Source organism: Oncorhynchus clarkii, chromosome 1 (assembly GCF_045791955.1).
Source record: "Oncorhynchus clarkii lewisi isolate Uvic-CL-2024 chromosome 1, UVic_Ocla_1.0, whole genome shotgun sequence".
Taxonomy (NCBI): Eukaryota; Metazoa; Chordata; class Actinopteri; order Salmoniformes; family Salmonidae; genus Oncorhynchus; species Oncorhynchus clarkii.
This window is the reverse complement of record NC_092147.1, coordinates 72784049-72801547: the sequence shown is the minus strand read 5'-3', so window position 1 is coordinate 72801547 and position 17499 is coordinate 72784049. Positions and strand designations below refer to the sequence as shown.

General features: G+C 40.5%; 1 protein-coding gene across 1 annotated transcript; it reads left to right on the top strand.

Moving 5' to 3' along the window:
• Positions 1 to 482: 482 nt before the first annotated feature.
• Positions 483 to 1582, top strand: LOC139417361 (gonadotropin-releasing hormone 3). Its single transcript, XM_071166634.1, is given in 4 exon segments — positions 483 to 558; positions 736 to 890; positions 1169 to 1249; positions 1553 to 1582. Coding segments are annotated over 4 exon segments (342 nt in total).
• The last annotated feature ends 15917 nt before the right edge of the window (positions 1583 to 17499 follow it).

The following is a 17499-nucleotide window of genomic DNA, read 5'->3' as shown; positions in this document are numbered from 1 at the left end:
AGCTGTGCTAACATAATTGCAAAAGGGTTTTCTAATGATCAATTAGCCTTTTAAAATTATAAACTTGGATTAGCTAACACAATGTGCCATTGGAACACAGGTGTGACAGTTGCTGATAATGGGCCTTTTAATGCCTATGTAGATATTCCATTTAAAAAATTGCCGTTTCCAGCTACAATAGTCATGTACACTATCATTAACTGTCTACACTGTATTTCTGATCAATTTGATGTTATTTTAATGGACAAAAATGTTGCTTTTCTTTCAAAAACAAGGACAATTCTAAGTGACCTCAAACTGTTGAACGGTAGTGTTCACTGACTTCACCTCTTAACACATTATAAATATGTTTGTTTCCATCAAATGCAGTTTGAAGCTTATGCACTAAGCAGGTGCCATTAGTGACATTTAGTGTCCATTAGGCACTTAGTGTGTCACACCTGTGGAGAAGGGATTCTAATCCTGATGACACAGACTGTTCCATGTCTAACGACCCCTATAAAAGGGACTCATGATATTCCCACCACAGTGTAGGAAGGAATACACAGAACGGAGAAAGTATGTGATTCATATAAGTATATTTCAAATTGTTAACTAATGTGCATTTGTGGGTAGTTCATATATACTGTACAATGTGCATATTCAATAGGTAATCATTGCAAGATGATCGCAAACTTCTGCTTGATGCAAAAATACAATATTTTTGACGATCACATTTAGCTGGTATTTGACTAGCTTTCTTTCCAGCTCCCATGGATCTTAGCAGCAGAACGGTCGTGCAGGTGGTGGTGTTGGCGTTGGTAGCGCAGGTCACGCTCTCTCAGCACTGGTCGTATGGCTGGCTACCTGGAGGGAAGAGAAGTGTTGGGGAGCTGGAGGCCACCATCAAGGCAAGTACTATTTACCTCTACCTGTAACTACTGTTACAGCTATGTCTACATGTGCATACTGTACATGTAATTGTCCTTTAAGGAAATCTACTGTGTCTTGAAAACCTGTGAACATTTAAATGTGGCATTTATAGGGATAGTTTGTGTGATGAATATTAGTTCAAGAGGCCTTTTCAAGAGTATATTGGCAATGTATATTAATTAAACTCTGTAAGGGTGTTGCATAAAGGGTATATGGGTAATATCATTACAAATTCCTCCTACATATTGCTATCCAGATGATGGACACAGGAGGTGTAGTGGCTGTTCCTGAGGAGACAAGTGCACATGTCTCAGAGAGATTGAGACCATATGATGTAGTAAGTAGTCGTATTAATTTATTAGGTTCGATATTGTATTCATTGTATTCCTAATGGCCAATTATTTATGTTTCATCTGAAGATGCTACATTTTCTCCTGGTAAAATATGTTGTAAACAATATGCCAAAGTATCTGAAATAAATGTTTAGATAAGAGCAATGGCTGACAAATGTAAATCTTCCCTGAATTTAGCAAAGTGATACCTATAAATGTAGGGAGACAATGTTGCTCATGTCTGACACATCAGTATAATATGTACAACATAAAGTAGACTTCTGAAGTTAACGCTTTGATTTCCCTAGATATTGAAGAAATGGATACCCCATAAATAAACAACTGAGACCATTATTCACAAAAGAAGCGAGAAGACAACATCAAGCAGACATGCAGCATCACTATCAACATCAATGATGGAGCATTCAACTACAGTTCTGTCCATTTCCAACAAACATCACATTTAGATTGGTGTTATTTACTTAAAGTATAACACTTCAACCTTCTGTAAAATTGTAATAAAGAAGTGATTCAAAAGGAGAAGTATCTTTGTGTGTCTATTGAACGTCCTTGCAATACAGGAGCTTAAGTGTCCTATCCCAAATTTCAATTGATCAATTCGTGATCCGTCCAAATTTTTAGGTGGAGTTGACCGACCATTAATTGATTATTAACATACATTTGCTTTCTATGACCGACAAGCATGATCAACTTGTGATACAACGATCGTAGCATGACAACAGCCGGTAATTAAGTCCATTTATAAAACATCTATGGTGTCATTAGATTGAAACAGGGGTTTATGTCCCTTTTGTCATTAGATTATAGATTATTGCTCGTCAGTCATGCATCATTTCATAAGGGAAAATCCACACTACCAGGACGTTTGTTTCACCTCAAATTTCTGTGAGAGTATGTCACTTGTTGAATAATTGAATTTGCATAGTTAAAAATAATTCTGAAATGTCATGAGGGTTGACATGCTTCTCATAGTTTTGCCAGGACCATAGGCGTCACAAAAAGAAAACGTGTTAAAACTTTCATGTCGTTCAATAAATTGCTGTTAATTATAAAAATTGGAATTGCATATCAGGCAAGGAAAGGAATTAGCAGGGGCATATGTTTTAAAGAGAACTCATTTCTGGCAAAGCCCCACAGACAGGGTACCGTACTAATCGCGTAGTGTATTAGGGGCCCATGATTCATGAACTGTACTGACACGAGGGACACCCTACACTGTTAGTGTGTGGTTGTGATGCACACCAATGAACCCAGACCACTGGTACTTTTGGGAAAAGGTGAACCGTAAAAGCATGTAGAATTGGAAAGAAATAAAACCAATTTCCATTGCACTTTCAGAACAATGGTTATTCATTTGTGATCTCTCACATTGTTAGTTTAATATTCATGGTTCAATTTGCATAATGCAATACTTTTCTTTGATGGGGAAAGACTGTATTTTACTTTAAAAGCGTACTTTACTCATTTTTGTTGCTGAAGAACATGCTCCAACTATTGCAACTAAACACTTCTATGATTTTGCCGGTTATAGTGAAGTTATACCTCTTTTGCCTGTGTGATTCTTGGGTTATGTTTCTCCAGCTCATATATTTTTGTTTTTTTCATACTTTTTCACTCAAGTAACACAGAATTGGTTCATGAGGCAGGTTAGTGGTATATATATTTGGTTAATATATGTTTAGGTCTACCCACACATTCATTGTATATTGTTCCAGTTGTAACCACCACCTTCTTAAATTCCCCTTGCAATCTTCTGTTTGAAAATATAACTTTCTTTTCCAGTTTAATTGCACATCTTTTAATGCATTTTTGTTTCATTTTTTTTTAGCTGGTATCTATGTTTCCAAATTTGATTTAACCTCACTTTCTCCTTCCCAGACCCCCGGGTGGATATTCACTTTGTTTACCTCAAATTAAACTTCATATTGTTTACAACCTCTTAGTCCCTGAACATTTTATAGCATTTTGGATTTATTTATTTATTTATTTGTGGTAATGATTGGAGTGTTGGGATTCATTTCAATGTTGCCCTCATCTGCATGAAAATTATATAATTAACTTTTGATTAACCAGCTCGGCAGTTTGCTCCCCTATGCACACTGGTGAATGGTACCCACCGCATTCTAATGACTGTTTTCCAATTGAGTGGTGACCTTTTCATCAAAGACCTGCAACCGGAGTTAAACAACAGTGGCAAATAATCATAGTGGAGACAATGGTAGAGGCCGGCAGGCTAGGATGTCATCTTTAAATATAACAACAGAGATGAAAGCAACCTTATTGGGCTTTAGTGATGGTGGCGGAAAGCCAAGTGCTTGTTGGTTGGCCATTGTTCAAGCTTTGGAGGTCACATCCATTGGCGCATTGAGAGGGAAAGGACAGGAAGGTAGAATGGTGCATTGTTACTTGTCCTCGCTCGGAGGGAATACTATTATGAAGGGCAATACATTTTGATTCTTTGTGCCATTTATTAATCTTCAAAACAATACTTTTTTTTGATAATAGCTTCAGGGGGGAAAAAAAGAGTCTGAAAACCCGTCCATCCAAGGCTAAAGCATTTCATAGAAGTGTATCCGTCAATCAAGTACATCCAACAAACATCCATCATTTCATAATCAGTTTTGACGATTATCTACAGTATAACATATTGTCTCAATATGCTATTTTCATACATTCATCATTTAGACCAGTTAAGATTGAGTGTATGATAAAGTTGTATTCCATAGTAGGTGACTTATTATAACGTCTCTTATTATTAACAGCTTGGTGAATATCCCATGAGGTAACTGTGAGACGGAACATGAACTGAAGTTTCATGTGGGTAGTAGGCTACTATGTTCCCGCAGGCTATAGAGAGAAGCAAAGTCAGTCTTCAGAAAGAGTTTAAATGCCAGAAAGGTCTTGATACTTCAGAGGGTACTTAAAAGGGATTTTAGCAACTCATAGTCAGGATGTCCATCAAGGAACTAGGGATGACAAGGTTATGTGGTGGTCTGAAGACCTTTTGAAATCATTAGCCTATTTGATGAGACAGTCTATATTATTTGGCATTTCAACTACGACAGCGGTGCTGAAAAAATTAGAATAATGATTATGTTATTGTTATATTTTGGACTGTGAACAACGAAGCACCATTGCAATAATGTAGTTACTATGCCCCCCACCCCCCAAAAAAAAAATTTGCTCAATGAATGAAAATGGTTTCATAATGTGCCACATATTTATGTTAACGTGTTGTCATATCCACATTTCCCCACATGGTGACACTCTTGAGCTGTCTGATTATGAATCTGGTCTATACCTCATCCAGCACTTCAATCATACAAGTTGAACATTCCTCAAAATCAAACAAAGAATTCAATCAAACGACTGTCACTTCAACCGATTGCAACATGCATGTTGTATATGTTGTTGAAAACACACTATACACACTATACACACTATATATGCAAAAGTATGTGGACACCACATCAAATTAGTGGATTCAGCTATTTCAGCCACTCCCATGGCTGACAGGTTTATAAAATCGAGCACAAAGCCAAAAATTGGCAGTAGAATGGCCTTACAGAAGAGCTTAGTGACTTTAAACGTTGCAACGTAATAGGATACCACCTTTCCAATAAGCCATTTCGGCAAATTCCTGCCCTGCTAGAGCTGCCCCGGTCAACTGTAAGTGCTGTTATTGTGAAGTGAAAATGTCTGGGAGCAACAACTGCACCACTGTGAAGTGGTAGGCCACACAAGCTCACAGAACTGGACCGGCGAGTGCTGAAGCGCATAAAACTTGTCTGTCCTCGGTAGCAACACTCACTACTGAGTTCCAAACTGCCTCTGAAAGCAACGTCAGCACAAACTATTCGTCGGGAGCTTCATGAAATGGGTTTCCATGGTCGAGTAGCCGCACACAAGCGTAAGATCCTGCGCAATGCCAAGCATCAGTTGGAGTGGTGTAAAGCTCTCCGCCATTAGACTCTGGAGCAGTGGAAATGCGTTCTCTGGAGTGATGAATCACACTTCACCATCTGTCATTCCGATAGACGATTCTGGGTTTTACGGATGCCAGGAGAACGCTACCTGCCCCAATGCATAATGCCAACTGTAAAGTTTGGTGGAGGAGGAATAATGGTCTGGGGGATGTTTTTCATGGTTCGGGCTAGGCCCCTTAGTTCTAGCAAAGTGAAATCTTAACGCTATCCTAGACGATTCTGTGCTTCCAACTTTGTGGCAACAGTTTGGGGAAGGACCTTTCCTGTTTCAGCATGACAATGCCCCCATGAACAAAGCGAGGTCCATACAGCAATGGTTTGTCGAGATCGGTATAGAAGAACTTGACTGGCCTGCACAGAGCCCTGACCTGAACCCCATCGAACACCTTTGGGATGAATTGGAACGCTGTCTGCGAGCCATTCCTAATCACCCAACATCAGTGCCCAACCTCGCTAATGCGCTTGTGGCTGAATGGAAACAAGTCCCCGTAGTAATGTTTCAACATCCAGTTTAAAGCCTCCCTGGAAGAGTGGAGGCTGTTAAGGCAGCAAAAGAGGGAGCAACTCCATGTTAATGCCCATATTTTGGAATGAGATGTTCAACGAGTAGCTGTCCACATACCTCTGGTCGTGTAGTGTATTTTTAATTGTTGAGGTAGGGTTGCACTCCGCTTGCAATCCGTTCGAGCGGCACAGGATGCTGTTTTCACAGAAGGATTTGCAAAGCTGAACAAAAGTACATAAAATGCGTACTATAAATACACATGTTCATTTCTTAGTTACTGTAACGACAGGCATTTGCTACAAGAGGAATGTTCTACGGCATACGGCAGTTATTACACTAGACTAAGGCTCCTTTATACTTCTATGCTGCCAGGGAACCTTCCTGTTGAGAACCGAGTTCTATCCTTTGATCACAGAACAGTGTTAAAGCACTGGGAGAAGGAGTAGGTATGAAATATGAATGAATACAGCTGTGTTCTGATGGATATGTCTCAAAGTACCCCAGTAAGGCACTGCTAAAGGCAAGGAAATCTGTGTTTTGGAAATATTATCTTACCAGTGCGTTTCTTACCACCATCCTAATGTGTGGTAGTTTTTTAACGTATGTTAGCATTGTTTAGTTTGCAAATACAGTGCATTCAAAAAGTATTAAGACCCCTTGACTTTTTCACATTTTGTTACATTACAGCCTTATTCTAAAATTGATCAAATATTTTTTGCCCTCATCAATCTACACACAATACCCCATAATGACAAAGTGAAAACAGTTTTTAGAAATGTTTGCAAATGTATTACAAATAAAAAACAGAAGTACCTTTCTCAGACCCTTTGCTATGAGACTTGAAATTGAGCTCAGGTGCATCCTGTTTCCATTAATAATCCTTGAGATATTTCTTTGACTTGATTGGAGTCCATCTGTGGTAAATTCAATGGATTGGACATGATTTGGAAAGGCCCACACCTGTCTATATAAGGTTCCATAGCTGACAGTGCATGTCAGAGAGAAAAAAACAAGCCATGAGGCACATGGTAACCTAGTGGTTAGAGCGTTGGACTAGTAACCGGAAGGTTGCAAGTTCAAACCCCCAAGCTGACAAGGTACAAATCTGTCATTCTGCCCCTGAACAGGCAGTTAACCCACTGTTCCTAGGCTGTCATTGAAAATAAGAATTTGTTCTTAACTGACTTGCCTGGTTAAAAAAATAAATACAATTTTTAAAAAATCTGGGGGAGGATACCAAAAAATGTCTGCAGCACTGAAGATTCCATCATTCTAAATGGAAGAAGTCTGGAACCGCCAAGACTCTTCCTAGATCTGGCCACCCAGCCAAACTGAGCAATCAGTGGAGAAGGTTCTTGGTCAGGGAGCTGACCATCAAACCCAAAGGTCATACTGATAGAGCAGGAGAAACTTCCAGAAGGTCTACCATCTTTTACCTTTATTTAACTAGGCAAGTCAGCTGAGAGCAAATTCTTATTTACAATGACAGCCTAGTGGGTTAACTGCCTTGTTCAGAAAATCAGATTTTTTACCTTGTCAGCTCAGGGATTCAATCAAGACACCTTTCGGTTACTGACCCAACGCTCTAACCACTAGGCTACCTGCCGCCCCTGAAGCACTCCACCAACCAGACGGAAGCCACTCCTCAGTAAAAGGCACGCCAGTCTGCTTGGAGTTTGCCAAAAGGCACGAAAAGGACTCTCAGACCATGAGAAACAAGATTCTCTGGTCTGATGAAACCAAGATTGAACTCTTTGGCCTGAATGCCAAGAGTCATGTCTGGAGAAAACCTAGCACCGTCCCTACAGTGAAGCATGTTGGTGGCAGCATCATGATGTGGGTTTGTTTTTCAGTTGCAGGGACTGGGAGACAAGTCAGGATCGAGGGAAAGATGAACGGAACAAAGTACAGGGGGATCCTTGATGAAAGCCTGCTCCAGAGGGCTCAGGACCTCAGACTGTGGCAAAGTTTCATCTTACAAAAGGATAACAATCCTAAGCACACAGCCAAGACAACGCAGGAGTGGCTTCGGGACAAGTTTCTGAATGTCCTTGAGTGGCTTCAGCCAGAGCCCGGACTTGAACCCGATCGAACATCTCTGTAGAGACCTGAAAATAGCTGTGCAGCGACGCTCCCCATCCAACCTGACAGAGCTTGAGAGGATCTGCATAGAAGAATGGGAGAAACTCCCCAAATATAGGTGTGCCAAGCTTCTAGCGTCATACACAAGAAGACTCGAGGCTGTAATCGATGCCGAAGGTGCTTCAAAAAGTAAAGGGTCTGAATACTTATATGTGATACATTTGCATACATTTAAAAGCCTGTTTTTGCTTTGTTATTATGGGGTATTGTGCGTAGATTTATGAGATGTTTTATTTGTTTAATACATTTTAGAATAAGGCTGTTACAACCAAATGTGGAAATAGTCAAGAGGTCTGAATACCTTCCAAATACACTGTAGATCAGACATGAAACATCCAGAGTGTGGAAGGAATTGACCCAAAATGACTGTGAATAGTACAATTCATTTTTGTTTGATTTTGAAATCTCTTTTAGACAAATGGAATATGAGTTTTAAGAACAAGCTGTAGTGCCAGAGTTCCTATATATGGTATGAGATCACTTAACAGCGGATGAGGTGTTTGAGGCGTTGTCACCACCGTGTGTAGCTTTTCATTTCCTAATGCCCATTAGAAGCTGTGACTCATTGGAGGGTATAAGTTAATAATGTACTGTAGAACTGATGATGTAATCTGAATTAAGGGGGATATCATCATCACATTAACTTTTTGGAATGAAACATTAGTATATGCTGGTGACCTCGTACTTTTGAGACATATCCTTCTCTTGTTGCCCACTCTTTCATCTTTTCAACTTGAAATGCCAGCCTTTGGACCAGAGATTAGATAATGTCCCTGTACTGTTAGAGGGAAGCTCTGTGCCTGGCTTGATTACCCTTACTGACTGTGTGGCTGCCCCCATGCCAGGGCCAAACCACGCTTAGATCCTTTCAGAGATAGGTCATAACAGTAACAGTACTTACGTGATAATTTGGGTACACCAATTCCCATGACCCACTACATCTAACACTGGGCCCATGCCATAAACCTTCCTCCCAAGACTCTTCCACCTACGCTGGCCTCTATGGCATGTCCCCTAAGTATGTTTTAGCCCGTCGCTACACAGCAATTAGCAGTATATTGCAAGCTGTGAGGGAAGACAGAATCCCTGTCCACGTTTCAACTCCAGATCACGAGTCTCCAACCCGACTTCAAGGCAAGCCATGCAATTAGCCACATAATGATAATGTGTTATAGTGGAACAAAGATGGGGGGAAACCGTGCTGGGGTGAGGGCGAGGGGGATGCTAATAGGGGAGGGGGATATGGAGACAAAATGAATGGGATTATCAAACATACAGTATGCAGTGATGAATTACATTCTGTCCTCTAATTATCCATTCCTTTTATGTGTGGACCAACAGTGTGTTTTTTGTATACTAGCCATCTGTGGCCATTGGTCTTCAGATAGCACACTGGGGTTCTGGCTTTTATTTCTTGTAAGAAAGTAGTTCTAGAGGTAGCTCATGCAGCTAGGCCGCTGAGAAGAAAAGGGGAGATCCACGGACACGTCTCTCAGTTGACCTTGCACAGCTAATGAAACTCATTTGAATATATTTTGTATTAGTGCAGAAATATGAGCGATGTGAACCATTTTTTATGAATATTTGACCATTAGAGATGTTGTATGTTGATTCTATGTCCCAACATGTTTCAAATTACCCAAACTGTTACCACTATATCAGAGGTTTCAACTTCAGCTTGCCAATAGAAAGAAAAACAGACTGCCTTGCTCAGAACACTAAACACAGCTGTATTCGCTGTGCTCTGAGAACAGACCGTTCTTCCAGTCTAGCATTGGACTTTATGGATGATATTATTTCACTGGGTGTTGTGCAAAACGAGCCCATTCCCCGGAGTGGCTGCAACTTCACCTTGGTGGGTTAATGCTGTGATATTCTGTGTATTCTTCACTCACTTCATTTTACTCAGAGCAAAGCCCCTGGAGATGGCTTATCTTGGAGCTGGAACAGGTGCACTCTAATTTACTCCTATTGCTTGGGGAGCCCAGGGGCCCCTGTAAAGAAAAAAGTAGCGATGTAGCTAGTGCACTCCACTGTATGCCACAAACAGCCAGAGAAAGAGCATTTAATGGAAAACGAGCAAACTGCTGCTTTTAGAAAAGCTCTATCCTTAGAACGCGGAAGTTCTTTCCAAAATGTTCTATCTAATCATTTTAGTGAGCTACATTCACACAACACAGTCTGATTGTGTCCTCGTCCACCCATTTTTAAACAAATGTCAACTCCCAGAACAATGTAGAGAAAGTTCAGAGGAAACCATACATGGAAATGTATATTTTGTATATATGTATATTTTACACTTTATCCTACATGAGCACATCACACAAGACACATTGGTGTGATTTTGTTTCCCAGAAACCAAACTACTCCCAATATTTTGATCTGCTAAATTGTCTTGATGTGACATTAGGAAGGTGACTTACAGTAGTAGTGGAGCTTTCTGTCCTATTGGCTTGTATCACAGTGTTGATCCTATTAGGCAACAGACAGTCTGGGTTATGGCCTATATGCTTTTCAGAGGGGAGAAAAAGTTTGGATCTCGTGATTATTCTCCAGTGCTTTCAGAATGAGCAAAGCTTTCAAGTTAGAATTTAGTTTCCAATTCCTTCTCTTTAAGGAACCATGGATTCGAAGAGTAGAGCTGGTTTGTTATTTGTTCGGTATATTATAGGTCTGAATTCAGTCAGTATTTTTGTTTTGTGTTGTTCTTCTCTGGGGAATTATGCAATCAAAGCAGACGCTTCAAGCAGTCTGGAAAAGTGCCCCTTGTGAATAAGAGAAAAGCTTGTACACAGCAATTTTTTTTGTGTGTGTATGGGGGGGGGGGGGGGGGGGGTGGCAACAAAGCAAACATATATGTTATTGTTCCATGTACAATATAAGCCTACCTGTATACTGCTTGTTTTTCAAAGAGACACGGTATGCCAACTCTCTACATTATGTGGAACAGTCCATAACTGTTTGAGTATAAAAGGAATACACATTCATCAAATAAAAAAACACAATTTGCTTTTTAATTATTTGTATTACAGTGCTTGTTTTCTCAAGGTTCTCGCAGATGGCAAATGTAACTTCTTCAAGGATAGCTTGGTAACCTAGGATGTCAGTGTGAAAAAGTAGAGGGCGTTCATTTTAAACAAGACACATTCATTCAGGACAGAGAGAATGTGTATGGTGTGTGCGTACGTACGTGTTTGTATGTATGTGTGTGTATGTGAGAGATGAAAGATTATATGCACTTTTAATGAGTGTATGTACTCTAAGCTCTTGTTTTTAATTACCTTGCCATGACATAATTTGCCGGGAGTTTATATATGCCTGAAAGGTTTTCACTTTCGCTGTTGTCAACTCAACAGCATTTGAACCAATCAATACCTGTCTGTCCTGTGGCACACTCATAGTTGGCCATTAGGAGAGAGCTGCTTATAGTAAGCTCAGCCAATACCATTAGCCCTAGCCTGAGGGCAGTTCCATGCCTTAGTCAGGGTAGGCACCTGCCTCGTCACCCCCACCGCACCCCCTTATCCACCCCTCACCCCTCCACCACCATTAAGCAGCTCCCACTGGACATCATTTGGACACATCGGCCAAAGAGCACTTCTTTATTCCCTCTCTTTTCTTTGCCTGGCTCCACCAAAAATCAATACATCTCCCCTTTTTCTTAGTTTCACAATTTTGCCTCAATATGATTCACCTCTCAGCTGAATACAGGATCAGCTTATTTTATCTACTACTTCCTGTGAGTAATAGGTCCACAGCTCTCAGTTAAAGAAAAATAAATAGAGAAATTAATACAAAACAGATCCTATTATCATTATTTTCTAAAGCTACTAGGTAGTTCATTTTCTCCTTACTGGCACCTTGTGGACCGGTCTCTCGGAACATTTGATGTTACCATTGGAAATACACAAATGACTGCCATTGTAACAATACTAATTCAAATCATCATGAAAAAATAATAATCTCCAATGATAATTTTACTAACACTTTGTTCATGGCATATGAAATCCATCAACACTCAAATATATTCCCAGGGATTATTAGACTCTACTGTCCTGGGCACTCTCACTAGGGCCAGAATTCCATCCATATTACCCTGTTGACATGCAGGGTAAACACTGCATATTTCGGCTCAATCGGATATGACCTTTAATTGGCGCATTGTCCACAATGTACGAACACATTAAATCTCAGCCTAGTTTTCTCTTTTCCTAACGATGTGACATACCAAACCCCATAAACAAGACAGGAGACCAGAACACCTACTTATTACTTCCATTTTTTATTGCAGGGTGCCAATACACTTTTGCAGACCATAACACAAAAGAGTAGTGTATATATTCTCATTAAGGTAGCTACAATCATTCACTTACTCAAGTCAACCTTCCTCATTTACAGCCCTAAGTCTTGGACACTCCTGTTTACAATAATAACTCTGAACAGTGATATAGATGGCTGGTGGTTTCGCAGCGGTGGCGATCTCTTTGGTCGCCTCTATCGATCGGGGTCCTAATGAGCAGCAGTAGGGTTGTGGCTAATGGTGTTGTGTCTGGCACCCGTTGTAAACGCCCACACTGAGATGATCATTCCCAGGGGGCTGTGGGAAAGGTTGGGCTGAGCCAAACCCTCAGGGTGGTGGCGACACACTTCATGGGTCAAGGTAAAGGATCAAAATGAACAGTCAGGGCTTCCCTTGCTGTCTTGAGAGGGAAAAAATATCTAGTACTGTGTACGCAGTTGTCTATCTCAATCCTAAAGTCAATATTCCCAGGATATAACTACGCTATTTGGTTTCACAGTAATAAGAACAAAGCTTGGATTTGAGATTAATTCCCTCTATCACACAATTATGATGGTCACATTTTCTCCCTCTAAACAAGTCTAATCTTTTATTAAACCATAATTTTCATAGCATTGTGGTATTGTTTCGTGCACGCCAAAAACGACTTATCCACTGTTGCATTCCAGTCTTTGAAACTAGTACTGCACCAAAGTGAACGGGATTCCACTAAACTTTCTAACTGGTATTAAGAGACCCTGAAAGAGACCTGTCTTGACAGACTGCTAATGGCTTATATGACTTCAGAGATTGTCCTGGCACAAACACAGTCATCCCCTTCAGATAGCAGGGGAGTCTTTGTGCTTTTCGATACATGGACATTCTGTCTTTGTTGTGAGACAGCCAAAAAGTTCAGTACAATCGGTAATAAGTACACATTACACAACGGGTGGGTCTAATCCTGAGTGCTGATTGTTTAAAACCACATTCCAACCTGTGTCGATTCCACAAGTTACCACCGGCTAAATCTATGATGTTAAAATGCCAAGAATAAAATATATTCTGTGTTTTTTCAATCAAACCTGTACTTTATAAGTAAAATAAGCTTTTATGTTTCTGGGCCCTGTCAAATAATTGTTATCATAATCAAAGTAGCCTTTATTTTTTTGTATTACTCTTCCTATGAAGTGTACTCTACTCCACAGTAACAACAACCTTTCCACCAGTGCAAGTTTGATTGAATTCATCCCCATAGTGTATTAGTATGCCTCCATTGTAATGAAGTCAGCCTACCCCATGCCCTGATGGAGCCAGTCATGCCCCATTCGGAGTCACACTGCCATGTCCTAGCAAATGCTGAGCATGTAAAACAGATCTGTCAATTATTCAACATGAACAGGAGGATGTGTGGAGTGACATGGGGGATGGACTGTGCCTCGGGCAGATGGGGGTACCGCTTTGATGTGAGCGTGTGCAAGGTGTGCTGGGTAATCTGGTTGCCCCCTCAACAACTCTCTTGCTCACTCTTTATAATTTCTCCCCTCTCTCTCTCTCTCTCTCTCTCTCTCTCTCTCTCTCTCTCTCTCTCTCTCTCTCTCTCTCTCTCTCTCTCTCTCTCTATTCAATTCAATTCAATTCAGTTTGCTTTATTGGCATGACGTAACAATGTACATAGTATTGGCAAAGCTTACTTTGGATATTTACAATATTAAAATAATAAGAATCAAAATTGTCAACGGGACCACAGTAATAACAATAAGCAAGGGTCAAAATAACTATACATTGAACAATGATTATAGAGGACATGTGCAGGTTGGTTGGTCTGTCAGACACTGTCCCACATCTTATGGCAGGCAGCAATGCAGTGTGCTGCCAACCCACAGCTCTCTGCGTCCTCCCCCAACAGGACGGATAGCCTACTCTCATCCGAGAGGTCTTTGAAACCGTGAATAAGGGTTTCAAATTTGGGGAAATGACACTCTCTAATTGTTTTATATTTTTTACATTTTGTCAGGAAATGCAGCTCCGTCTCAGGTGCTGCTGTTGTGCAGTGGTTGGATAGGCTTTCCTCTGCAGGGAGCCAGGTTTTTCTGTGTCTACCCTTCTCAATGGCAGGGCTGTGCTCACTGAGCCTGTACTTTGTCAAGGTTTTTCTAAGGTTTTGATCAGTAACCATGGTCAAATAGTTAGCCACGGTGTACTGTCAATTTAGGGCCGGATAGCACTGCATTTTGCTTTGTGTTTGTGTTTCCCAATATACAATGTAGTTTTGTTTTGACTGTGTTGTAATTTGGTTTATTCTGATTTATTGGATGTTCTGGTCCTGAGGTGAACTCAGTCCCAGGACCAGCTGGATGAGGGGACTATTTTATTTTCTTAGCTCTTGACATTGCAGGACTTGGTGATGATATGAGAGGGGGTTACTGTATTTTAGGTGTTTCTAAAACTGAATTGCTCTTCTTTGAGTTTTTATTATTAGTGGATATTGGCCTAATTCTGTCCTGCATGCATTGTTTGTAGTTTTTCTCTGGAAATGTAGGAGAATCTTACAGAACTCTGCATGCAGGGTTTCAATGGGGTGTTTGTCCCATTTGGTGAAATCTTGTTTTGCAAGTGTACCCCACACCTCGCTGCCATGAAGTGCAATTGGTTCAATGACACATTTAATTCATTTTAGCCAAATTTTAATAGGTAATTCAATTTGAATTAGTTTTTTAATGGCATAGAATGCCCTGCATGCTTTCTCAGTTCATTGACTGCCTCATTAAGATGTCCAGTTTAGCTTATTTTTAAACCTAAGTAATTGTGGTGTGTGCAGTACTCTATATATTTTGTACCAATTGAGAACTTTGGTCTAATTCCCTGAGATCTGGATCTTCTCTGGAAAATCATTATTTTAGTCATTTTACTGCCAGGGCCCAGGTTTGGCAGTACTGCTTTCTGCTCTAGCAGATCCAGGCTCTTCTCTCTCTTTCTCGCTCTCGCTCTTTCTCTTTCTCTATCTCACTCTCTCTTTCTCTCTCTCAGTATCTATCTCTCTCTCTCTCTCTCTCTCTCTCTCTCTCTCTCTTCCTCTCACACACACACACACTCTGACTCTCTCAATTTCAATTTCTTTTTAAGGGCTTTATTTGCATGGGAAACATATGTTAACATTGTCAAAGCAAGTGAACTAGATCATTTAAAAAAGTGAACTAAACAATATAAATTCTCATTAAACATTACACTCACAAAAGTTCCAAAAGAATAAAGGCATTACAAATGTCATATTATGTGCAAATGGTTAGAGTACAAAAGGGAAAATAAATAAACATAAATATGGGTTGTATTTACAATAGTGTTTGTTTTTCACTGGTTGCCCTTTTCTTGTGGTAACAAGTCACAAATCTTGCTGCAGTGATGGCACACTGTGGTATGTCACCCAATACATATGAGAGTTTATCCAAATTGGATTTGTTTTCGAATTCTGTGTGGATCTGTGTAATCTGAGGGAAATCTGTGTCTCTAATATGGTCATACATTTGGCAGAAGGTTAGGAAGTGCAGCTCAATTTCCACCTCATTTTGTGGGCAGTGTGCACATAGCCTGTCTTCTCCTGAGAGCCAGGTCTGCCTACGGCGGCCTTTCTCAATAGTGAGGCTATGCTCACTGAGTCTGTACATAGTCAAAGCCTTCCTTAAGTTTGGATCAGGCACAGCGGTCAGGTATTCTGCCAGTGTGTACTCTATGTTTAGGGCCAAATAGCCTTCTAGAGTGCTGAGGTTTTTTTGTTAATACTTTCTAATGTGTCAAGTAATTCTCTTCTGGTTTTCTCATGATTTGGTTGGATCTAACTGTGTTGCTGTCCTGGAGCTCTGTAGGGTGTGTTTGTGTTTGTGAACAGAACCCCAGGACCAGCTTGCTTAGCAAACTATTCTACAGATTTTTTTTTTATTTTATTTTTTATTTCACCTTTATTTAACCAGGTAGGCTAGTTGAGAAGAGCAGACAACACAGAGTTACACATGGAGATTAATCTCTCTGTAGGTGGTGGCTTGTTATGGAAGGTTATTGTTTCCTTTTAGGTGGTTGTAGAATTTAACGTCTCTTTTCTAGATTTTGATAAGTAGCTGGTATCGGCCTAATTCTGCTCTGCATACATTATTTGGTGTTTTACGTTGTACACAGAGAACAATTCTGTAAAATTCTGTAGGTGCACAATTGGCCCAGCGTCGTCCGGCTTGAGGCAGGGTAGGCCGTCATTGTAAATTAGAATTTGTTCTTAACTGACTTGCCTAGTTAAATAAAAGTTAAATAAAAAATAAAAAAATTAATGCAGTCTCAATTTGGTGTTTGTCCCATTTTGTGAATTAATGTTTGGTGAGTGGGACCCCAGACCTCACAACCATAAAGGGCAATGGGTTCTCAAATCAAATTTTATTTGTCACATGCGCCAAATACAACAGTGAAATTACTTGCAAGCCCTTAACCAACAATGCAGTTTTAAGAAAAATAAGTGTTAAGTAAAAAATAGTTAAATAAAAAATACAAATAAAAGCAATTAAAGTAAAAAATGGCGAGGCTGTATACAGGGGGTACCGGTACAGAGTCAATGTGTGGGGGCACCGGTTAGTTGGGGTAATATGTACACATAGGTAGAATTAAAGTTACTATGCATAAATAATAAGCAGAGATAAGCAGCAGCGGGGGGGGGGGGGGGGGGGTCAATGCAAAAGTCTGGGTAGCCATTTGATTAGCTGTTCAGGAGTCATATGGTTTGGGGGTAGAAACTGTTTATAAGCCTCTTGTACATAGACTTGGCACTTCGTGCAGTAGCAGAGAGAACAGTCTATTACTAGGGTGGCTGGAGTCTTTGACAATTTTAGGGGCTTCCTCTAACACCGCCTGGTATAGAGGTCCTGGATGGATGGAAGCTTGGCCCCAGGCCAGACGCACTACCCTCTGTAGTGTCACAGGCCGGCTCATAGCCTGTGGCAAAAATGAGGGGACGCGAACAGGTATAGGCCAATTAAAAAATGTTCTTTATTGTAAACAAAACGATTAACTGTAAACTAAGAAAAAGGAATGAGGTGTGGAAGTATCATAATGTAAGGTAAAGTGCATGGATGCGTGAATCTGTGTGTGTGTGAATGACTGAGTGAAAACTATGCAAAACTACAAAAGAACAAACAAAACAGGTTCATACCTGGAGGAGCAGAGAGAGAGAGAGAAGTGATTAGTGACAGTTTAAATACTTAGAGCCCAGGTGACTCCAATCACTAACGACCCTCCTCTGCCTGCAGGAGGAACCGCCCCCGCACTGCAGAGGAGGAGCCGTGAAAC